Below are 24599 nucleotides of genomic sequence, written 5' to 3' on the forward strand. Positions count from 1 at the left end.
ACATGAGATCAAGACTGGGCCAAGACATATCTGAAGACAGATTTGTCAAAGGTTTTCTGGACTGATGAGATGAGGGTGACTCTGCATGGACCAGATGGATGGGCGGCTGGATCAGTACCGGGCCCAGAGCTCCACTTCCACTCAGACCCCAGCAAGGTGGAGGTGGTGCATGTATTACTAAAGAGGAGCTAGTTTGACCTTTTCAGGTTGAAGAGGTGAGTGTTGACTCAAAATCAACTCCCAACCCTACTGCCAGTTTTTAGAACACACTTTCTTCCATCAGTGGAACAGGAAAAGGTCTGTATCTTTCAGGAAGACCATGATTTTATGAAGGATAATGCTCCATCGCATGCATCAAAGTACTCCACTGTGTGGTTAACCAGTAAGGGCCTTAAAGAGGAATGAATAATTACATGGCCCCCTTCCTCACCTGACCTAAACCCTTCCTCACCTGACCTTAACCCTTCCTCACCTGACCTAAACCCTTACTCACCTGACCTAAACCCTTCCTCACCTGACCTAAACCCTTCCTCACCTGACCTAAACCCTTCCTCACCTGACCTTAACCCTTCCTCATCTGACCTTAACCCTTCCTCACCTGACCTTAACCCTTCCTCACCTGACCTAAACCCTTCCTCACCTGACCTTAACCCTTCCTCACCTGACCTTAACCCTTCCTCACCTGACCTAAACCCTTCCTCACCTGACCTTAACCCTTCCTCACCTGACCTAAACCCTTCCTCACCTGACCTAAACCCTTACTCACCTGACCTAAACCCTTCCTCACCTGACCTTAACCCTTCCTCACCTGACCTAAACCCTTCCTCACCTGACCTAAACCCATCCTCACCTGACCTTAACCCTTCCTCACCTGACCTTAACCCTTCCTCACCTGACCTAAACCCTTCCTCACCTGATCTAAACCCTTCCTCACCTGGCCTAAACCCTTCCTCACCTGACCTCAACCCTTCCTCACCTGACCTAAACCCTTCCTCACCTGACCTAAACCCTTCCTCACCTGACCTAAACCCTTCCTCACCTGGCCTAAACCCCTTCCTCACCTGGCCTAAACCCTTCCTCACCTGACCTAAACCCTTCCTCACCTGACCTAAACCCTTCCTCACCTGACCTAAACCCTTCCTCACCTGACCTAAACCCTTCCTCACCTGACCTAAACCCTTCCTCACCTGACCTAAACCCTTCCTCACCTGACCTTAACCCTTCCTCACCTGACCTAAACCCTTCCTCACCTGACCTAAACCCTTCCTCACCTGACCTAAACCCTTCCTCACCTGACCTAAACCCTTACCTGACCTAAACCCTTCCTCACCTAACCTAAACCCTTACCTGACCTAAACCCTTCCTCACCTGACCTAAACCCTTCCTCACCTGACCTAAACCCTTCCTCACCTGACCTAAACCCTTCCTCACCTGGCCTAAACCCTTCCTCATCTGACCTAAACCCTTCCTCACCTGACCTAAACCCTTCCTCACCTGACCTAAACCCTATTGAGAACGTGTGGGCCCTTCATAAAGGGAGATTTACAGTGAAGGAAACTCCTCTCTGAACAGAGTCTAGGAGGCTGTGGTTGATCGTCAACACAGATCCAGAAACTGACCGACTCCATCAATGGAAGGCTTGTGACTGTCATTGAAGAGAAGAGTGGATATGGGTTCATGTTTTATCTCAGGAAAATGAATTTGTATATGTTGGGTTGTTTGTTTATTATTCTCACTTTAACAGTTGAATACAAACAAGTGAGATGGGAACATTTTCTGTTTTTCCTTTAGTTGCATAATAGTTCTGCACAAAAATAGCTGCCCAATAATTGTGCACACAGTGTATATATACTCTATAGATATATATCCTTCATTATTTAAATGTATATATTCACTATTTTGCATATTTAGTTTATCTTCTACTGCTGATATGTATATCTTAATAGTTTTTTTTAAAGGTATTTATTTATTTACTATTTTATTTATTTATTTTAATTCATGTGCAATGTCTTATCTATGCTGCTGTCACGAAAAATTAATTAAAATCTTATATTATCTTATTAGATATCAAATTGACATATTCTTTGGACTATAATACCACATCTGGATCTTAGGGGGAAGTGTAGGTAGAACAGGAGTCGCAGTAGCATCATTTGTGGCAAAATCTAGTTCACTGAAGAGTGGACGTTTAGAATCAGCTGATAAGAGGCAGCTGGAGGAAAGAGAGAGAGAGAGAGAGAGAATGTAGAATGATAAAACAAAAAGGTAGTTTTCCTGATCAAAGTTATGCTCAGCTTTAATTTTGCTCTTTTGCTAATTGATTCCCGACTTCCATTCTTCTACAGACGACCCCATGTTACTGAGCTTCAAGAAAGGAGAGCTCATTATCATAATCAAAGACGACGAGTTTGCCCAGGAACGTGGCTGGATAAAGGGCCAGAATGAGAGCACAAAACATACCGGCGCCGTCCCCACCGAGGCCATCATAATCCTGCCAACGCTCAGCAAACCCACCAATCAGGTCATGGTATGGAGATGTCAACCTCACTTCCCTGTCAGATGAGTTATTGTCCTCAGATTGTTGTTAAAGTTCTCCTTTGTTTCAGAGCCTCATCAACCTGTCTCCAAACCAAAGGAAAAACATAATGCAGGCAAACCAGAAGGAAACAGGAACCATGGAGAGATTAGCTCCCGCCACGCTGAAAGAGTTCTCCCTGGAGTACTTCAGGTATCTGGAGAAGCCCTCTTTGTTTTGCACACTGGAACAGGAGTGTTTACCCATACTGTACCTTGATCCCACAGGCAGCCCACTAAGGATGTGAACCGTCAGGTGATGTCCAGGAACGCTGCTCCTGAGAGGCTGTGGGCCAACACGAGGGAGCCAATCAGACAGCCCCTCCTCCAGAAGCTGGTGGGCAACCCGGAGCTCAGCCACAAAGCCTGCCTGGCCTTCACTGATATCCTCCACACATATATGAAAAGTAGCATTTCTTACTACGTGTTTTTTTGACCAGTGCACCTTTTGGCATGCAAGTTAAATTGATGAATGTACTATAAGCCTATTTCAGGGCATGGTTCAATTTGTCTACTACCTGACACATGTGTGCCTGAATCCTGCCCACACAGGGAGCAGATCCCCACGGTTTAATCAGGCCTTACAAAGTATCTTCTTTGTATCTGCTTAACCCTAACCACACTCACTTTCGCTCAGTTTTCCAGCCTTCAACAAAATACAGATTTGTTTGTTTTCATTGATTGGGATACGATTTAACATCTAATACATATCATCCAACTGCTATGTTGCACAAAGAGTTTCTAGCTATTGCTAATTTCAACTTTTTTCCTTAGTTGGGATTTAGCATGTACATTACAATATCTTTCAGTATTATATAACCAATGAAGTGCAAACACACTAATAAACACATAATGCAATAAACATACAAATATACCTTGAAATTATACACTAGCCTACATAATATGTATAGCTCTGGTTTGCTTTGGAGCCAACCCTTATCTTCTTGTGTATGATTTTATATCTAAAGATAATTGAATTCATAATTAATGTGGTCCCCCCTGATGGAAAGGCTGTCCAAATGTAGATGTATGATGTGTTATCTTACAGTTTCCATTCGCAATGATCATGCAGTCTTGTTATCTAGACATTGACGAGTTATCTCACTGGTCAATGTCTCGTCTCTGTCTTAAACAAATGATTCAGTTAAGTCAGAGTGTAAAGTGTAGGGGTTCAGGTTGGCCTATAGCACAGGGCCATTCAAACCTAGCTACACTAACTAATATACTAAGCAAAGACCCTACAGCCAAACAATCCCTTCTACTACCTAACAAGCAACAATCTGTAGCATCAGTACCTCACAATATCGTTGAAGTTAACGAAATAGGATGGTTGTTCCTCCTTGACTGCTGTGTACCGATCCTGAAATATATGGGAGATTATCCCACCAAGCAGATGCAGAGTCCCCTGGAGCACACAGACCTGATCTTCAGCCCCGCCACTCAGAACGAGGCCCTGAGGGACGAGATCTACTGCCAGATCATGAAGCAGATGAGCAGCAACAACAACCGGTACGTGTTCCCCCGCTGTCATGGCTCTCTGATTCTTTAAGTGTTCCAAGAAAAGGCTGCATCAGAATTCCTTTATTATTATTATTATTTAAAATGTGTTTGTTACATGGTCGGTCTGTATATGTATTCAGAGCTAGTGAGAAACTGACTTTCAAAATAATAATAATAATTTCTTCTTTTTTTTTCAAATATTTGTATTGCAAACAAGTCATAAACCGGCAAATGACAAGAAGTAAGAACAGTAATAATCAATACAAAACAGTACAGATGTTACAAATAGCAAATGAAGACAATGGGGATCATTACAAAGGACCTCTTTGAAAATAAAATAAAGTGATGTATTGCTCCATATTCACGTCAGGGTTCGTAGAGAGTCCTTGTTTACAGTTTGTTGTTTTTTTTAACCCCCCCACCCACAGGTATGGATGGCCCCAAATAGTAAAATAACTGAATAAGTCAGATAAAATCATAAGTAAAACATAAATAATAATAATAATAATAATAATAATAATAATGAAAAAGAAAGTCGAGAGTCTGTAAGAATCCGGTATAAGGGAAGAAAATAATAGTAAACATTGTCGTCTTGGTGAGGAAAAAAGGTTTCATTAAGAGGGAAAAGGAAATATAGATGAGTGGTCAAGGGCAAAAGACAAAGGGTCATGGTGGAAGAGCAGTAATATGAATGGTCACTTTTATTTAATTGATTTCCTTTCAGAGAGCTACCTGCGACTCAGCGTCAGAAGTGATAGGGAGTTATTTGATAGGGTTATATAGTACGGAAGGATTTCAGAGATCCTTTCAATGAGAATCTTAACTTCTCCATCTGAAGGCATTGTAAGACATCACGTATCCACTGATCATGTGTTGGTGGGGAAGCATGTATCCATTTGAAGAGAATAGAGCGTCTAGCTAATAGAGTGGTGAAGGCAATGACACGGCGTATAGTAATGGGCATATTCTCAGATGGAGGAAGGCCGAACAGTGCAGTCATAGGATTAGGGTCTATCTTTGTGTTAAAGGCCCGCTCAATGGTTCCAAATATGTCAGACCAAAATGTGTCCAACCTCGGGCAAGTCCAGAACATGTGCAGATGGTCAGCTGGGGATTGATTGCATCTGTTGCAGGCATCACTCCGATCCGGGAACATTTTAGCCAGCTTAGCATTAGTAAAGTGAGCTCTGTGGAGCACCTTACACTGGAGTAGGCCATGTCTAGCACAGATAGATGATGTATGGACTAGGATGAGAATGTCACTCCATTGATCCTCGGAAATGTTGCTACCTAGATCACGCTCCCAGAGCTCCTTAAGAGGCACCATAGGGTCCGGACTCAGGGAACCAATCTGACCATAGAGAACTGAAACCAGGCGCTTTTGATCAGGGTCGACTGTGAGAAATGTATCAATTGGCGATTCGGGGGGGCGGTTAGGAAAATGTGGAAATTGCTTTTGGATGAAGTGCCTGATTTGGAAAAAACGGAAGAGATGACTGTTGGGCAAGTTGAATTTGACTGACAGGGACTCAAAGGATGAAAAGACTCCATCCTCGTAAAGGTCATTAAGCGTTGCGAGACCGTTGCGAGACCATTGTTCGACCAAACGCGGAAGGCCATGTCAGTACACGATGGGGGGAATAGGTGATTGTTTGAAATTGGGGCATGAACCGAAGCTCTATGGCTGCTTCTCAGGTCGATTAAATGAAATCCTTGCTTCCCTCACTTGCGTCGTTTCCCTGCGACTAGTCCCTCCCACCAGGGAAGCATGTAGGGACTCAAGGAAACCACGAGAAGCAGGGAAATGAGTTTTAAGAGCAATGGGACGTCCTTTCCTCCGGAGCGTCACGTGAAGCGACGTCCGTTTGTGATGACGCTGCACAGCTGATCGTCTGACAGCAGCTCTGTCCCCGTTATTTCCACACACCCCCCCGCCTCTGTTAGTATATCCAGTCTATGGTTAGTACACATTTACTGACACAAACATTTGTATCATCTGTTGTAGACCCAAATAAATAAAATAAAATAAGAACTAATTCTCAAAAAAGATAAACGCCATTCTTAAAATGTATAAACGAACAATAGTTTGATGCATATTGATTAGAGTGCACAAAATAAATAAAATAATTGAGAGAAGAAAAAGAGATATGTTATCTATCAAAACCCAGTTAGATTAACATTCATTGGATTGCACACTTTGTGTGGATATGTAGCACATTAACATTTTAATAGCACTTAATGACTGACTGAATGGAAATGACAATAAATGAAAATGTAAAACCAAAAAAGCGATCATGAAAATGTTTCCAAAAAATGAAGTAAATGATTTTTGACCACTTTGTTGTTCAGATATATCACATATTTGTAACTAAATGAAACATGAATTGAAACAAAACACGGTATAAACTGAGGAGTGACTCCCGTGAGGTTCATGTATTTTCTTCACTCTGCTCTCATGTCAAGAAGCATCAGATCAGTGCATGCACTGCCTCGTCCAATCAGTGAGCGATACACAGTAAGGGGGCGGGGTGAGTATCTGAGGATTTCATCGAAGGATGGTCTGGTGGTTCCTCGATTATCGCTCCTCCATTATCGCTCCTCGCTCCTCGCTCCTCGCTCCTCCGGCAGAAATAAGAGCCATGGGACGCTACTCAAGATGGCGCAGGCAAATCAACTTCCGGTGAGACCGAGGACCGAGGAGCGAGGAAATGAAAATAGTCGACCTGAGAAGCAGCCTATGTAACCCGTGCTGTTTCCTGAATTGGAGCCAAATGCTTAAGGTGCTAGTAACAATTGGGTTACTCAAATGTTTATGGGTAGCTACAGGGAGCTGAGAACAGATTATAGAGTGCAAAGGAGCAAAAGATGACAGCTCGATATTTACCCATATATATTTTATAGTTAGCCCAATAGAGGAGTTTGTTAATATTAGAGGCCCAGTAATAGTGGCGAAAGTTGGGGAGCGCCAGGTCCTCTTCTGATTTAGGGAGTTGGAGACACAACTTTCTAATATGCGCAGGCTTGTTGTTCCAGATGAACGCATTCAACTGCTTATCAAGATCAGTGAAAAAATATGTATTGATGCTTACTGGGATGTGTTGGAAAAGGTAAAGAAACTTTGGCAGGATGACCATCTTTATAAGGTTTACGCGACCCGCAAGAGACAGGGGGAGGGGGGCCCACCTAGACATATTGGCTTTGCATTTATCTAGTAGAGGCTGAAAGTCTTTAGGGAACAGGTCTTTAAAAGAGTTTGCAACAAACACCCCCAAGTATTTGAACCCCTCCACAGCCCTTTTAAAGGGGAATAGGGATTGGGGAAGTGCCTCTGCCATTTTATTTACAAAAAATACTTTGCTCTTTTGAATGTTTAGTTTGTAACCTGATACACGGCCAAATTGATCTCAAATCGACAGTATGGGGGGGAGAGAGGATAATGGGTTCGAGATCATAAGAAGAAGGTAATCTGCATAGAGAGACAGTTTATGAACCATGCCATGACGCGTAATGCCCTCAAACCTATCATGGCTTCTGAGCCAGATAGCGAGAGGTTCAATGGCTATATTGAACAACAGCGGCAAAAGAGGACACCCCTGGCGAGTACCACGTTGGAGAGAGAAAGGGGGAGATCGAATGCCATTAGTGTGTACAGAGGCAGATGGAGAGGCATATTGGAGTTTAATCCAGGAAATAAATTGCGAATCGAAACCAAATGTATCAAGACTAGAAAATAGGAAACCCCACTCAACCCTATCGAAGGCCTTCTCTGCGTCAAGTGTCACTATGACTTCGGGGGTGTTAGAGGAAGGAGAGAAAATTATATTGAGAATTTAAAAAAGAGTGTCTCCCCACCATAAATCATTTATTTTTTAAATGAAATGTAAATGAGCGATACAATGATTTTCGGCGTTAATGAATCCTAGGATCTGTATTATGATGAAGATCTTTGCCAATCAATGCCTTTACTCATGATTTAAGTAAATAAAGCCTCATGTGACCATTGATTTATTTCATTAATGTTTATTTGAAAGGCAGTTGATCAAAGTGTTAGGACCATGTTAGGACCCATTCTGTTACTATGGCGATTGTTTTGTTATTGACAATATTTTTTATTTATTTTTTATATATTAAAATGATCATAACAGCAAGAATATTTGACATGAAATATCTGACAGATGAATTGATCATTAAAGTACCTAAAGGCTTTTCCATCCCTAGCAAACTTGAATAAGATTAAACCAAGATTATAGAAAATACAATCGTGACTGGTGAATGAAAGAAACTTAAACTTGTATTCCTTTGTGTATTTTTATTTATTAAGAAAGAAGGAAGTAAAAACAGTAACAAATTCCAGGAGTAGAACCCTCCAATGTTTCAGTGTTTGTGAATGGTGTTGAATGGCAACCCACTGGTCCTCCGCTCCACAGTGTCCCACATGTTTTCATCCTGTTGCTTGCTCCCCCCCCCCAGGTTCAGCATGGAGCAGGGCTGGCAGCTGCTGTGGCTCTGCTGCGGGATGTTCCCCCCCTCCCAGGCCCTTCTGAGGCACACTCAGAGGTTCCTGGAGTCGCGGCGCAGAGAGGCCCTGGCCCCCGACTGCCTGCAGCGGCTGCAGAGCTCCCTCAGGTCAGCAGCGCTAACACACTCACAGCAACATGTCTTCACGAGTCTCAGAGCAGTGTGTACACTATGAAGGGTGTGTGATGTCAGGCAGCATGCAAACAGTTACAGGATGGAGGATTGTACAGCTAGTGTGCTTGTAGAAAAGAGGCAGTTGCAACATGCCAGCCCTCGTTAGCAGCCACCATGAAGTGCATATCACCACGCTGAGAACAAGGAAATGTCAAGCTGACCGCATGTTCCTAATCTCTCATGAGTTATTGGTACGGAAGCCTTGAGAGGCAAGTGACTGAAAAAATCTTGTCTGAGTCTGATCTACGTACTTTCCTCTTCTGTGCCTACTACTTAAGAACAGTTGGGGAAAAAATGTCCATGATAGTCTTTCCAAGTTATTGAGCACTTTGTATCTATAAACAGGTTAGGGTTTTACCAGGTTAGGCTTTTCTTAATTGTCTTAAGATACTTTTCATCTGTGAAAACAGTTATTCTAAATAGGGCTGAAGCCGTCATGTTTTTGAACTTTTACATGCACAAAAGTTTTTTTCACCGAGCAAAAAACCTTTTTTTTGCTAGTTTTCTCAAATAAGAAATTAAAGTAATGTTTCACAGACAAAAGACAATAATTAAGGAATTTATAAGGATTGTCCTAGAAGTATCCTTTTTATACCTATAAAAATCATGCAAAATGCACTTTTTGATGTCTTTTATACATAAATATGTGTCCCCGCCCGGTGTGTCAGGGAACTCACAAAGGGTCAGAAAACAAAACCCTCTCTCTTTTCCTCCGTACCCACATCTCTAAAAACGGGGGTACAACGGAGCTGATCCAGATTTGCTGCCGATATGACGTAATATCAGAAATGTGGGCTGGCTTTTCGCCCACGGCCAAATCAGAAACATCGCTATCAGAAACAATGCCCGACTGTTTTGGACGTACTATTGTTTACATTAGTAAGCATCGCTCACACTCAGAGCCAACCTGTACTGGAGAGAGTATGTGTAAAAAAGCAGGAAATAAAAAGCTACTCTCCTTGTGGTAAACCCGCAAGAAAAGAAGCATTTGAGCTCCATACTGTTTCAGAAATAATCCTTGAAGTGGTTTGGAACATGATGTGGCGTTTAATCACGGCAGCTTTTAGCTGCATCTGAGCAGAGCAGACAGCTCGTCACATAACTCAGTGTGCCTGCTGCTCAAAAGGGGGCGGGCCTGCAGAGTATCAGCCATTCTCTAACAGGGCTGAAATAGAGGGATGAATAAAATGCATGATCTGTTTGGTATTTTGAGCAAAACACATCACAGATATGTTTTTAATATATCTGAAACCCATAAAATATGCCTAAAAATAGCATGATAGGAGATCTTAAAGTTATAACCAAAGAAGAGAAAACCATTTAGATCAGACTCACCTGCCTCTCAGGGCTTCCATGTAGAGGTACTCCTAGGACTTCATGTATGTGAATATATACAGACCACTTTTGTCTTGTTTTGTTTGAATGCATGTTGCGGTTTAAGAATTTTCATGCATTGATGTTCACATTCAACGTTAAATGCCACTGTGTGTTGCATGGCCTCTATAATACATTTGATTCAAATTCTTTATAATGTTCATCATCTCAACAGGCTCTAAGAGAAATACCAAAGAGCAGCACATTTGAATGATCAAGTGTGTGCTCTGTGGCTACACAATGATAAAGTTAATTCAATAGTAAATTAGTAAATAAACAGTGTGTGTCTGTTGTCCTTGTATAGGATGGAGCCGAGGAAGCTCCCACCACACCAGGTGGAGGTAGATGCCGTCCAACAAAACAGCACTCAGATCTTCCACAAAATCCACTTCCCCAACGACACAGAGGAGGTAACACACCTCTCGTGCAAAGTTACAAGGGAATATCCTGGTCAAATATTCCATCAGTAACATCTTGACTCCTGTCATCTCTCTCCAGATATTTGAGGTAGCCACCAACACCAGGATCAGGGATCTGATCCAGAACATTACCAAGAAGCTCAGTCTGGCTTCTGCGGACGGCTTCAGCATATTTGTCAAAACACATGACAAGGTTCATCTGTCATTTCTCAGCCCTGATCGTGATATTTTGTCTCTTTTACAAAATGCTATGCCATCTTTCATGACCTGTTTTATTTAACAAAGTCTGAAATTGTGTTCATTTCAGGTTCTCAGTTTGAATGACACAGACTACTTCTTTGACAGTCTGAGACAAATCACTGACTGGTCCAAGAAAGCCAAGACGATCAAAGAGGGTATACACATGTTCAGATGGGAGTGCCTTTAGACTTGTGATGGTTCTTTGTATTTACCTGTGAAAACCTCTTTGTGTGTGTGCCTGTGTGTGTCCTGCAGGTGGGCCTGTCAACATACCCTACCTTGTGTTCTTCATGAGGAAGTTGTGGTTTAATATAATCCCTGGCAGAGACACAGAGGCTGATGTTATCTTCCATTTCCCTCAGGTAATTTGAATGATGCGGCTCAACCTGCCACCATCACATTTTCCGGATTAGTTTTTCCACCTAATATGAAAGCCAAATATTTCCAATTGGACCGTACGATATATACGTAGGATCTTTATTTTGAAGAGTGTGAATGGAATACAGTAATACAGCAAAAACACCTATAATTGTTTTAATTAAATGCGCCGGACATACAAGGCATATCTAAAGGCGTCATGCTACTACGTTTTACAAGATACATTTCTTTTATTTAAAGCTCCTTGGATACAAACAATCAGTCATCGATCAGTGTATCAAAGAACCAAAGCAGGCAACGCTAGTCCATGGCCACAACCAACAAAAATGCTGGTTGCAAAAATAAATGCTGAGTCAGTGGTATTGAAATACAAGCTACAGAAAAAATTATGTGAGCGGGCACTTTATTGATTTCTGGTGAAAATTCCTCCGTTTTTTCTTTTGAAATATATAGCAGAATAACAAAAATATGTCCCCTATTTGTTAATATCGTTCAGCTGTACTTCCATGTAGACAATTCTATCAGACCGATACATGAGATGGTATCAATATTAGTACCAGACCACCCTGGTTTCTGACCTCTATAAACCTTACAGATTCAAAGTTATCAATTGTACAATGTTGTGAATAGTCTGTGGTTGTGAGTAGCAACTTGGCTGAAGGTGAAACTTGGGCCCAGATCTGTGGTGAAATATTTTAAAACCGACTTTTTATCCTCCAGGAGCTACCAAAGTACCTGAGAGGTTACCATGTTAGCACCAAAGAGGAAATGCTCAACGTTGCCGCTCTGCTCTTCAGGATAAAGTTCAGCAACGACAAGAGCCAGTTTGTCTCCATCCCAAAGGTCCTGAAGGAGCTGGTCCCTGCAGACCAGCTGAAGGCCATGTCCGAAAATGAGTGGAAGAAGGTATGAGGAGCCTCTGCTGTACAGTTTAAAGGACTTTCTTCTTTATTGTTGTTTACATTGACTGACCAAAACTAACAACTACAAATCCACACGACCAGGCTAGTGGCTTATTGTGTCTTTAGTTCATAATCTGAGTGGAAGACAGCGAACTCATTGCCAATGCTAACATGCACATGTCCTTAGAGGGCAAACATATACGTACAAATACTGCCATATCATTATATATTATACAGTACGATTTACACTTTATTAAGGAAAATCTTTAACCATCTTAAATTTAAAAATGTCAAGTTTTTGGACCCAGTTTAAATGCCAGTTTGTTTGCATAATGCCAATGTTGTTTTCTAATAACCAAAATCAACATAAAACTGTTAAGGTTTACTTACATCTCCAGGGTTTTTTCCGTCCGAGCTATGCTGATGAGCAACAACATTTATCTTGAGGCATGTTATTTTTTATGTGCATACAACCAGGAGAAAAGCCAACGTTTGAAAATGCATAGTAAAAAAAAAAAGAATAGAATGTATTATTTTATGCTGTAATGGCCGTGGGATCCAAATATTTGGTTTTAATGGATTTCAATGAGGACAGTTTTGTCCTTGTCTGTAGTTTTTGGAAAACAATGGAGCTCTATGTTACAGAGAAAGATGATATATACAGGCTTGGGATACTCAGACAGTTATATAGAGCATCACCAAACCTGTTCTTAACATGTATCATCTGAACAATAACACCATTATGCCATGCCTGTGACCCCCCCCCCCCCCCCCCCGGGCGTTGTAAAATCATTAACCTCATTCAAAGTAGTTCAACTACTTCTACTAAATGAGTGTTTTTTCACACTGCGATGTAAGTAATTTGTATTTATTTTCAGAGTATTGTCGCATCTTTTAACAAACAAGTGGGTTTGACTGCTGAAGAAGCGAAGGTGGCGTTCCTGAAGGCGGTCTGCCGCTGGCCCACCTTCGGCTGTGCCTTCTTTGATGTGAAGGTAAGGCAGTGAAGGCAGCGCATGGAGCTTTTATTTAGCTATCTGTAGTTCTTTTGGTTGAGTGGGTGGTTTGTTTATCTGGTGCTCTCGCTCTCAGTCCTTCCCTCCCTCTGTCACCATCTCATTTGCTTTTTGAACTTTATTTTCAGCAAACATCTGAACCAAGCTTCCCAGATATTGTGCGAATAGCCATCAGCAAGCAGGGACTCACCATCATCCACCCTAAAACCAAGGTGAAACAGAAAAAAACCAGTATTTTCTTTAACATCTTGCTGTTATTATTCATTATTAACAATTATCATCTTTTGTAAAGGATGTACTGGCTAATCACCCATTCAACCGCATCGCTAACTGGTGCAGTGGAAGCACCTACTTCCACATGACTATTGGCAGTTTAGTCAAGGGGAGCAAATTCCTGTGTGAAACTTCACTGGTAAGATCTATCTATCGTTAGACATGTGCACCTTAAAGAGCCTGTGACACGAGTTTCCCCCATCATCCAAACCCATCAATTTGAGTAAATATTGTCCCCTTGAAAACCGTTACTGAACTGATTTTGGATATTTGTACTTTGATAACCATTAATCTGCCCTTCAATGTTGACCATTTTCTGGATCTTCTCGGGAATTCTTCAAGTCCCGCCAAATTATGTGTGACGTCATTGCGGGCACAGCGCTCCAGCTGCACTGTTCAGGATCCCAGCATCTGCATGTAAACGCACGATGGTGCACACAGCAGCAAGCTCAGACAGCGATGACAGTTTAATTTTGAACGTGTCTGAGAGCTCATATGAGGCTGAAGGATCGGTTTATGTTGTATCTGTTAGAAGTTTAGGAATTAGGTGCGTCAATATGGGCGATCATACGGTCATGTAGCCAGTGGTGGACTGGGACTAAAAATCATCACGGGACTCTCGACCGGCCCACTTCGGTACCGCTAGTAAATTGTCAACGTGGGGGAGTGGGGGATGTGCTAGTGACTTATCCGACCGGCCCACTTCGGTACCGGCCCATCGGGATTCGTCCCGATGGCCAGTCCGCCACTGCACCCAGCCCAGCCCACGTAAACTGTCAACGGGGGGAGCCTCGCTGCGGGGAAACGGTGGACCTAGTGTCCCGATCGGAGTGGGAATAATAATAATAATAATAATAATCCGTGCATTTTATCCATTAATTTCCCCAACATTGTGGTAAAAAAAACCACACGTTTAATCCATGTTGGTGTACTACAACTACAAAAAGCATCGGTTTGTTTTCTCATCAGGAAATGCAGACCGGCTCAAACAAACGATTTTTAATCATCATCCTCACGATCATTTAATGTATCATATGTTCGCCGAATTGACATGAAAGCACTAATAAATGTAGTTTCATCCACTTGAGTTTACAACTACAAAAATAATCGATTTGTTTTTATATCGCATCCGACGGGAGGAAATTCAGCAGCTAACACTACCGATTTGTAATCCTAATGTAATCATGATCTTCACCACGATCATTTATGTTTATGTTCGCCGAATTGACATGAAAGCACTGACAAATATGAATATACTGTAGTCAACTTCATTAAAACGTTATTAACGTGCCTAAACTCAGTAATTCACCATTTCTACGCATGACAACACACTTTGTCCGTGTTTGGCTCTCTCGCCGCACAGTGAAGCGTTCCCGCATTGACGTCACTTCCGGCTTCCCCCAAAACATCAAAATGAGTCGAAGGAATTTCCCCACGATGTTCGAAATTATTGATATTTATCGGAACGGTATCGCACCTTCTTTTATAAGCTGACGGTTCGAGATTACTAGTAGCCCAATATTTCATTGCACAGCAGTTGTTGGGAGGCTGTCACAGGCTCTTTAAATAATGACTAGTGTGTCCATTATTTTGTCTTTACCTCTCTGTCTTCCTCTTAATAGGGTTACAAGATGGATGATCTTATAACCTCCTACGTAAACATGTACCTCCAAGAGAGGAAGGCGGGGCAAACCAGGAACCAGCGCTTCAACTGAGCTGAAGTAGCACCAGTGTGTCGCAACTTTGAAACACACACACACACTAAAAGGCGGAGCAGCAAAAAGTTCATTTGGAATCCATTTAATTTGACATTAAGAAAGTTGTTTTAGATTTCTCACATTTTATTTTAAGCTAATCTTTCTTTGCCATGTATTCAAGTAACATATTTCTAATTGAATACCTTACGTTTTAAGTAATATAATTTAATAATAATATCCATCCATATGGTTTCCTTATGCTTCTTTCTATTTTTAAATACCACACAGGTTTAATTATCGTTAAACACATTTACTATAAATACTTTTTGAGTATATTAGTCTCTAATAATATTCCCAAAAGGGTTTCATCTGCATTTGGTAAACACTTTTAAATGCACAGGAAGCATTGTTTTGCATATGTTTTCTTTCTCTTTGTTTAGTGGCATGTGTTTTGGAAATTCATTGTGAACACCATGATTTAAACACAATTAGCCATATACATATGAAACCTTGTTGTTATTTGTATTCTTCACAATTGGTATCTCCTCTCCATATAAATCTGCCTGCCTTATAAACATTAAAGGAGCACTGTGGAGTTTTTGAAAACAATCACTTGATTTATTACCTCAGTAAACATGTTCCTAATGAGTTTATGGTCTCAAGCTAGTTTGAAGTCTTTCAGCAGCATGATGTTCATTATGTGAACCACGGTCCTATTCAGAGTGAAACAAGGTATTATAGGCGGGGCTACTTTGTGAATGACAAGTTGCTGTCCGACAATATGTTGTACATTAAGACTCTAAAAGGTCTGCTGTTTTGTTTTAGTATGTTTTGTGCTAGATAAACTTAGCATCTTCGGACAAGCTAGCGTTAGCTGGTTAGTTATTACACCATTTAACTTCATGGCCCTGCGTGGCTGCTCCTCCCCAGCGCCTCCAAAGGCCTCAAAGCTGTAGGCCTAACACCAAAGGGAGACGTCACACTGTCTACGTTCCCTTTTTATAGATATATATATATATATTATTACAGTATGTATAACATCTATGGTCAAAACATTGCTAAGTTGTGCTAAAAGGTATTCAAAAACTCCATCGGGATACCTTCTTAAAAGTCCCTCTTCAGAAAATATTTTAAATGATTATGATCCCAATAAACATTTAGGCCTGAGTGAAAGCCTGTTGGTGAGTGTTAAAAATGATAGAAAATGTTTATTTTCCCTGAGCAGCCGGGAGTCTGATAGTCTGCAGTCTTCAGAGAGAAGAGTGGTATATTTATGGTAGCAGGATCTTACACAAAGCGATGTTTTGCTTCGGGTTGCGAGACGCAGAACAGACAGAGCCGAAGTGGCGAACAAAAGCTGGGGCCATCCCAATTAGTAGTTGGCAGTAGATTAACAGTGTAGTGGTGTCTGAGCCACCCCCCCAGCCCTGCACAGATAGCGCCTCTATTCAAGTCTACAAAGCATTTGCATATCGATGATCCAGAGGAGAGAAAGGGCCGATGTGTCTGACACACAGCTGTGATCTCCCTGTATGAAAGAAATATTATCCCCAACCAGCGGGTCCCCCCTCCACATCTGTCTGAGGGCTATGTGACTGATTATTTTGGGCATTCCAATTCAGGATGCCCCTAGGAGGCTAGAGACCAACAAGGGCCTCTGTTTCTTCCAAGCGCTGACCCCCCTCCCCACTCTTGTTTTCACCCGCTCTCCTATAGGGAAGGGGGCCCTCTAGAACTAAACAGACTATCGACAAAAGATCATTTCTGAGACTTCAGTCATAAACTTCTAAATTAACAACACAGTCCATCTTCTATCTATCAGTGGGGGGGTGGGAGTTCATAGTAAAGGCACTTGGTGGACCACTAGTCCTCGTTGTCATGGTGTCATACCCGACATCTCATTGGCACTGAGGCATGCCATTCTTCTCCCCGCTGCTAAAATGTGCTGCCTATTCTGACTCAGGCTATTGTGGGGCGCACAAGTAGCTCTCTGAGGAGAAGGGGATGGAGAAAGAAAGGGCGGGGTCAAGGTTCAAACGAAAGGCTCTTATTGGGACTCCGTTTCTGTTATCAAATTTGTTGAGACACAAAAAGAGCTACAGTCTCATTCCCAAGGACATCTTGAGGGAGAGAAAAGGGGGGTAGGACAGCATTCTTTGTGTCAGCGTCAGAGCTCCAGAGCTCGCGGTCGGACTCCAGTCTCCACTCAGCTCCTGCAGAGTGTTCAGCAGCTCAATTGTTCCTAAAGCAGCCACACTTCTTTCAAGACGTCCAGTTACTGTAAAGCTCCAAAGCTCAGGTAAGTCTTATTTTACCTCAGATTTTTAGAAAGTAATAGAAATGTGTAATTATAATTGTTTTCTTTGATTACTTCATAACAATTCTGGCTCTGCAAGAAAGATTATTTCTATTGTTTGTATAGTACACACTATATTTAATTGCCATACATGGTTACAGTAAAGCAATATATCCTTATTTTAGAGCCACTGTGCAATAGTAAAAAGTATTTAATCCGTATCACTCAGCATCACTTTGGAAATCTAATATTTACTTTTTAAGAACTATATCCTTCCGGTCAGTGAATATCATGTGCATTTAATCCAATAACCAGATTTCACAGTTACTTAATTCTATAGGTTTCTTTGATGATTTTAACAAAATGTACACATAACAGCTGTCACAGATTTGTCACAACAAATTGTTACTGACTAATCTCCTAAAAACGACCAATGCCAGGATGCTCAGTGTCCTCTATGGCAGTGGTTCCCAAACTTTTTGTGCACCAAAGGACAAGTAAAAATCTCAAGGCACACCTATTGTGCAGAATAGCCCTTATAACACGTGTTATCACTCATATTATGTAAAATATCTGTAAATGTGCATAATTATTTACTAATGCCAAATAAAATGTGACAAAGACAACTATATTACTCATGAAATATTTATTAACGAAGTATTTCAGAAATGAATTTGAAACTTTATCAAATTAGGCTTCATCAAAGCAGCAACACACTCATTTAAACCAGACAGGTCACACAATTAAAAATGGAAACGCAGCAGAAATTCAGCACAGAGAACTGTCAATGCAAGGAAGCTGCATTGTCCATGGTCCTGAACTACAAATTATAAATGTAACATTTCAGCAATCAGCATTGAAACATGTGCTATTGTAAATATTTTTGCCGACTTACAAATTAGTGAGATACATGTGCCTGTCGGGGCACGCATAATTTGTAATCCTTGGTGGCACTGAGGAGTGGGCCACTCGCAAGTCCTGTCCAACAGAGAGCCGTGACCTCCTGTTGTTCTTCATGTAAATCAGAGTAGAGAACGCCAACTCCAGAGATGGGGTCGTTACTAAAAAAACTACACTACTTCGTTACTATCTACATAAAGTAACTCGTTACTTTACTCGTTACTTTACTCATTACTTTACTCGCCGAGCACGTACGAACTGCGCATGCGTGAGTGGCAATAACTTTCCTTACTTTTCCTCAGCAGGCGGCGGTAGTGTGTATTTGTCATTCAAAACAGGCAACAACCGGAAGACAGAGAAGAAGAACAGACTACGTGATATAAACAAACAACAAATAGCGTGTGCGGTAGCTTCACCTTAGCATGTGTTCTTTGCAGGTGTGTGTGTTGAGGTTTGACGTGGTGTTTACAGCAGTGGATAACAGCTTCTGGCCTGGACACAGTTTGCACCTCACCGTCACATTCCTGTCTATTCTTCGGACGAACTCAAAATAATGGGCATACCTCCACCCCTCGAAAGTTATCGCTGACTCAGCCATGTTTATGCAGCACTGCACGTGGAGATGTGGACGCGCAAGTCGCGCAGATTACGTACATATAAACCTACAAAGTACTGATATAGTAAATTAAATAATTATTTTTGTGTAGTTGTATATTGCAATAATAACATATGGTTGTCACAAAATCCCACGGCACACCCGGACTTGTCTCACGGCACACCAGTGTGCCGCGGCACACCGTTTGGGAACCACTGCTCTATGGCAACGCTCCTCCACAGATCTGTTTACCAAGATCATTGTGATGAAGGCATATTTCAGGATTGCCTCTCTTTAGGATTATCCCTCGGGATCCGTATTTAGGGGAGCTTTTTCATTGAGCTGTGCTGCTCCTGGTTTGTTATCCCTGCTGGGACTGAAACCCTTTTCTTTAAGGCTCCTGAATTCCCAGGCTGAGAAATACCCTCGGTTATTGGTCTCACAGCTCCAGTCGGTGCAGGAGCAGATCACACAATGAAGAGAGTCACGCTGCTACATCTGACTGCTTCTTAATGGGTCAAATACAGTCTATGGTCAAAAGACAGTGGCTGGTCAAACGGATAGCCCAGTCAGATAAAAAGATATATTGTTATAAAGCCATGCGCTGCAGCATTATTTAATCACGTTTAATACATTTGAATAATAATACATTTAATTTATATAGCGCTTCTCATCTGCCAAGACAAATCCCGAAGACGTTTCACTGTCTGGGCAGATTTTTGCATCGTATATTTGAGAACTTCCATCAGCTAAAGAAACATCTGTGGATGTCAAGTTCATCTCTGCTAGCTGCACATGTTTTGATGATGTTTTTGGATCCTCCACAAAGCGAAAATAAGCCTTTTCTCACATTCATTATTTGTGTTCACGCCCAATGGAGTGGGCAGATGGAGCTTGCCTGAGGGATAGAGGAGTGGGTGGTCATTTTGTAAGGTGTGTCGAATGGTTCTCATAGAGAGAAAATACAAAAATGTGGAGAGTATATCGATCACAAGTTATACTTTAAACTCACGAAGGAATAACCCCAGAAATTTGAAAATCATATCATATATCATTCAAATATATCTTTGATAAAAGTATATTTCCACCAACAGGTTACTTTATGTAGCCGTAACACATAAAGAACATTTGGAAAATACTGAATAAGAAATGGAGCTAAATGAGAAGATACAACTAGCTTAGTTTAGACTGAAAACGGGCAAACAGCTAGCCTGGCTCTGCGCATAAAATCTGCCAACTGTCACAAAAAACCCTTGAAACTATAACTTGTCATCTTAATATTAAATGTTAGATACAAATCAAACAGAGGTGTTAATACGTTTGCTTTTAAGCTAACAGGCGGCTGGCGCAAGCTTATTATTAGCTTACAAACACGAGAGTGGTGTCTGTCAGGTGAAGAGATACAAACTTTGGAGACACATTTACAGACTTATTGATGCTATGCTAGCTTTAGGTTTAAAATTGCTCACACTATATAATTGTTACAGTTCACCATTCAGTCTAGATTAAAGAATTGTATGCTGACAAATCAAACTAGGGGGCCAGATGAACTGTAAAAAAGAGGAGTGAAGATCTAATGACTCACACTTCCTGAACTTAATAGTGTGCAGAGGGAGTCTCATACTTGTAGTGGTCAGAATGAAGTAATTATCTGCTCTGAGGGAATGTGGACATTAACCGGGTACACTGACATCCATTGTTACCTTGTGAGACTGTCACTGAGACAAACTCTCCCTGCCTTGTGTGTGTGTGTGTGTGTGTGTGTGTGTGTGTGTGTGTGTGTGTGTGTGTGTGTGTGTGTGTGTGTGTGTGTGTGTGTGTGTGTGTGTGTGTGTGTGTGTGTGTGTGTGTGTGTGTGTGTGTGTGTGTGTGTGTGTGTGTGTGTGTGTGTGTGTGTGTGTGTGTGTGTGTGTGTGTGTGTGTGTGTGTTGTGTGTGTGTGTGTGTGTGTGTGTGTGTGTGTGTGTGTGTGTGTGTGTGTGGAGAGGGGTTGGGTTTCCTGTCACTGCAGTAGTTTGCTGTTTGCATACTGCATTTTTTTTTTTTTTCGAAATGAAAAGCACGTGTTTAGAAAAGTCATGACTCAAATGGTCAGCGATCTGGAACTGTCAATGAGATACTTTATCTATCCTACAAACAAAAATACTAAACTAGAAATGTGCTGTATAAATACCTGTACATATTTTTGCTATATTAAAATTAGACGTTTCTAGTTTTCTAAATTAATTGTTTAGATACATTTTAAATGTCAGTTTTGTTGTCTCCTCAGCAAGCAAAATGGAGTCTGCTACCATGGATCTGTCCTCCGTGCTATCCAATCAGTCATCAGAGAGCTGTGCGCCGGTGGATACCACAGTGGAGAACACACTGTTTGGATGCTTCTACATCCTGGTTTTTTTCCTGGCGCTGAACGGTAACAGCCTTGCCCTCTGGATCTTCTCTCACCAGCGTGGCGCTTCATCTCCAGCAAACGTCTTCTTGGTTCATCTGGCTGTGGCAGACTTATCGTATGTGATCATTCTCCCCCTGAGGGCCACCTACCACCTCACAGGAGGCCACTGGCCCTTTGGCGAGGTGCCCTGCAGGTTGGCAGGCTTTTTATTTTTTGTCAACATGTACGCCAGCCTATACTTCCTGGCCTGTGTGGCAGGGGATCGCTACCTTGCTGTGGTTCATGCTGTGAGGTCGCTGAAGGTTCGTCGTGCCCGCTACGCTCACATCATCAGCTTCTCTCTATGGGCCCTGGTTACTGTTTCCATGGCGCCACTGCTCATCACCAACCAGACTGCAGAGGTAGACGGCATGACGGTGTGTTTGCAGCTGTACAGAGAGAAGGCCTCGCGCAATGCTCTGATCTCCCTGGCTGTGGCCTTTACCCCGCCTTTCCTCACCACCCTGTCCTGTTACCTGCTCATCATTTATAACCTGCATCGGGGCTCCAGGTTAGAGCCGTCCCTCAAGCTGAGGGCCCTGCGCACCATTGGTCTGGTCATGCTCATCTATGTAGTCTGTTTTCTGCCTTATCATGTGAGCAGGGCCACTTTTATCCTGGGCTACAACCACCCTGACGTCTCCTGCCAGACGCGCAGAGGCTTGAGCTTGGCCAACCGCCTCACCTCATCCCTCACCTGCCTGAACGGTGCCCTGGACCCGCTGATCTACCTGTTTGGAGCGGAGAAGTTCCGCGGAACACTTATGCGATTGTTTTGCAAAGATCAGGCCGGGGTGTCAGCAGCCACCAGTGGAGAGTTAAAGGGAACACATGAGAGCTCTGTCAGTGCCAAGTCTGAGTTTTGAGGAAAATACATTTGATCTGGAACATTGTTTGACATAGTTGAATTTCCTTATTCAGGCCCATTTCACAATGTGGTTGATGTGCTTCTCTAGTCACCATGTCTCAGTTATAGTCTCCACCCTACGCCCAATGCACCCTCAGAGACTGTAAGTGAATCCTGTGTACTAGCAGGAGCATGTGAGGACTCCCTATAAGGACTTGGGAAACGCAGTGTGAACTCATGTTACCTGGACAGGGCCAACCTGTGCTCAGCTAAATGTGAGAGATGTTGAAGAGAATTATTCAGTTTTAAAGAAAACAAGTAGTTAGTTTATAGTTCCAGGAGCATTTCTTCTTGCCATCTTCTACCACCAGGTGATCCCACAACCAAAGTCTGCAGCCTTGCTGACTTAATGAAAGTGCCTTTAAGGTCAACGGGAGCCCCCTAAACACTAGCCCTCACTCTCAGACCATCATGGTCTGTGAGACTATGAGGATCCACCCACCTGTGATCTCAACACGTTGTTGAATCTACTATTTCCACAAGCTTCCAATTTTTGTGTTAAACACCAAATGTTCAAATGTGTACACTACATAGTCAACTCTTAATGTATATTTTTTGGAACTGTTTTATATCCTATGCCAAATGTGACTTGTTACTTCCTAATGCCTTTATATATAAGGTGTTTTTAGCCATGCTAGCATTGTGGCACTGGGCATGGCTTGTTGGTCAGTTAAGTATTGGAGGAATTGCCACACAATTACAGATATCCATGATCAATGGAGGAAGTATTGGAACAACTTTTCCTGTCACCGGTAGGTATAAAATGTTGATTTGTGCAATACTTTGATTTATGACCAACAGGTTTAGTCTAAGTGTTAATCTAAGTTGAATCTAAGTGCTAACACACCAAACTGAGATGGTGGGAATAGTATATAACTCCTTCATCTTTAAAGTTATAATATGATTGTATTGCTGTAATGATAGATTGTTTGTAGTCACCCAAGCAGCAAAGCCCCAGATATGGTCTGCCAGGTTATTGTGGTGATGACCGTTATTCATCAAACCAATCAGTCTGAAAATGTTTCATTGGACTGAAATCACATTTTTTCATGATGATGTCATCTGACCTTCTCTGACACAATGTTTTTTCCTTCTATGGCAAAGTCATGACACGCCCTACTCTGCCTCTAATTGGCTTAGCCTGATATCTTAGCACTAACCACTCCCAACCCTCATGGCTAAACCTTACCAACCCAATCAACAAAGCTGGGAATTTCTAGCCAATCAGAGGCTGTAAAGTAAAGTAAAAAAAAAATGGTTTGGGCTCTCACTTCCATGGTTCATCGGGTTTCAGAATAATGGGCCGTAAGAACTATTTTAAGTTCCCAAAAAGAGAGCTAAAGTTAGTCGTTGGCCACAATTTGGTCCAGACTAAACTATCTTTTGGCACTGACTTTCATGTTCCACTGAGAATGAATAACTGTTTGACCAATGCAAAACATGTGACATCCCCAATAGCCTTGGGTTTGCTAATTGGCAACATTCAGAATGCCAAAACCCCCAAACAGGATGATAAACAAGGTAGAGATGTACCTCTCTGTCAGGCATGCTAGTACCATCATTGTGAGTATGTTAGCAGCTCAAAGCACCCCAATGCCGGCGCAGTGTCTCAGAGTTGCTAGCATGGCTATAGACTCTTGGTCTTATTTTAATGAGGTATACTTTAATAGACTTTTCTTGCTTTCTTACTTTGTTTTTGCTAGACACATCTTCATTGTACACATGCGGAGTCATTATCCAACTTCCTAACTTGCTATGCTATGCATTTATTGTAATTGGTACACATTGTTATTGCATGAAAAACTATTAACCCTGTTTTACTGTGTCAGTCTGGCTTGACGTCATCTGCAGAAGAGGTGAAATACATGATTTATTTACCCAGATTAGTTCAATGTGAATTATAAATGTACTTTGTAACATTAAGTTGTAAATAATAACTAACTAAACATGTGTTTTCAAGTGCTCTGTGCTGTGCATGAGATTATGTGTATTCTCTAAACTGTCATATATCTGAGGATTTGAGCTGCTCTCTGTGAAAGTGAGAAATCTATTTCTAGCTTAGGACAGAAACCTCCGAGCTGCAGTGACTTGTCACTGTGTAGTTCTCTTTTTGTGTCATGTGACCCATGTTGTGGTTTGTGAGCAGCTTACTTTCCTCCTCTTATTTCTGCAACACTTCCTGTCCATCACATGAACATGGCAAGCCACTCTAAACTTGTATTTCCTGAATGTACACATTTTCATAAAACCCCTTGCTCTTCTAGTTCATATTTAAAGATCAAACTATTATCATTCAGACACAATTTGGTGTGAATATGAGCACTTGTTTAACTTTAAGTAAAATGTGATTCAGCCATTAAAAACACATCAGGGAACCAATTAAAGCTCCTTATAGATTGAATTTAT

At 41.8% G+C, this 24599-nt stretch overlaps 2 protein-coding genes across 3 annotated transcripts in view; both read left to right on the plus strand.

The window, feature by feature from the left end:
- Nucleotides 1-15674, plus strand: part of LOC117559042 (unconventional myosin-VIIa) — a 47060-nt gene extending 31386 nt beyond the window's left edge. For both annotated transcript variants that reach the window (XM_034235668.1, XM_034235669.1), the window contains 14 exons: nt 2346-2527; nt 2607-2728; nt 2803-2957; nt 3930-4083; nt 8545-8700; nt 10445-10550; nt 10639-10752; nt 10867-10954; nt 11055-11161; nt 11898-12083; nt 12958-13074; nt 13224-13307; nt 13388-13507; nt 14991-15674. In XM_034235668.1, the coding sequence (XP_034091559.1) occupies nt 2346-2527; nt 2607-2728; nt 2803-2957; nt 3930-4083; nt 8545-8700; nt 10445-10550; nt 10639-10752; nt 10867-10954; nt 11055-11161; nt 11898-12083; nt 12958-13074; nt 13224-13307; nt 13388-13507; nt 14991-15083 (1784 nt within the window). In that variant the 3' untranslated portion in view covers nt 15084-15674. The remainder of the gene's footprint in view (nt 1-2345; nt 2528-2606; nt 2729-2802; nt 2958-3929; nt 4084-8544; nt 8701-10444; nt 10551-10638; nt 10753-10866; nt 10955-11054; nt 11162-11897; nt 12084-12957; nt 13075-13223; nt 13308-13387; nt 13508-14990) is intronic.
- Nucleotides 15675-17158: 1484 nt separating this feature from the next.
- On the plus strand, nt 17159-24572 carry gpr17 (G protein-coupled receptor 17). Its single transcript, XM_034235676.1, has 2 exons — nt 17159-17364; nt 21125-24572. The coding sequence occupies exon 2, from the start codon at nt 21133-21135 to the stop codon at nt 22150-22152; it is 1020 nt and encodes a 339-aa protein (XP_034091567.1). The 5' UTR covers nt 17159-17364; nt 21125-21132; the 3' UTR covers nt 22153-24572.
- Nucleotides 24573-24599: the final 27 nt, after the last annotated feature.

The sequence above is a fragment of the Gymnodraco acuticeps genome, unplaced genomic scaffold (genome assembly GCF_902827175.1).
Source record: "Gymnodraco acuticeps unplaced genomic scaffold, fGymAcu1.1, whole genome shotgun sequence".
NCBI lineage: Eukaryota > Metazoa > Chordata > Actinopteri > Perciformes > Bathydraconidae > Gymnodraco > Gymnodraco acuticeps.

What these genes read in the sequence shown, in the direction of transcription:
- gpr17 (XM_034235676.1), top strand. Translation starts at nt 21,133, where the DNA reads ATGGAGTCTGCTACCATGGATCTGTCCTCCGTGCTATCCAATCAGTCA.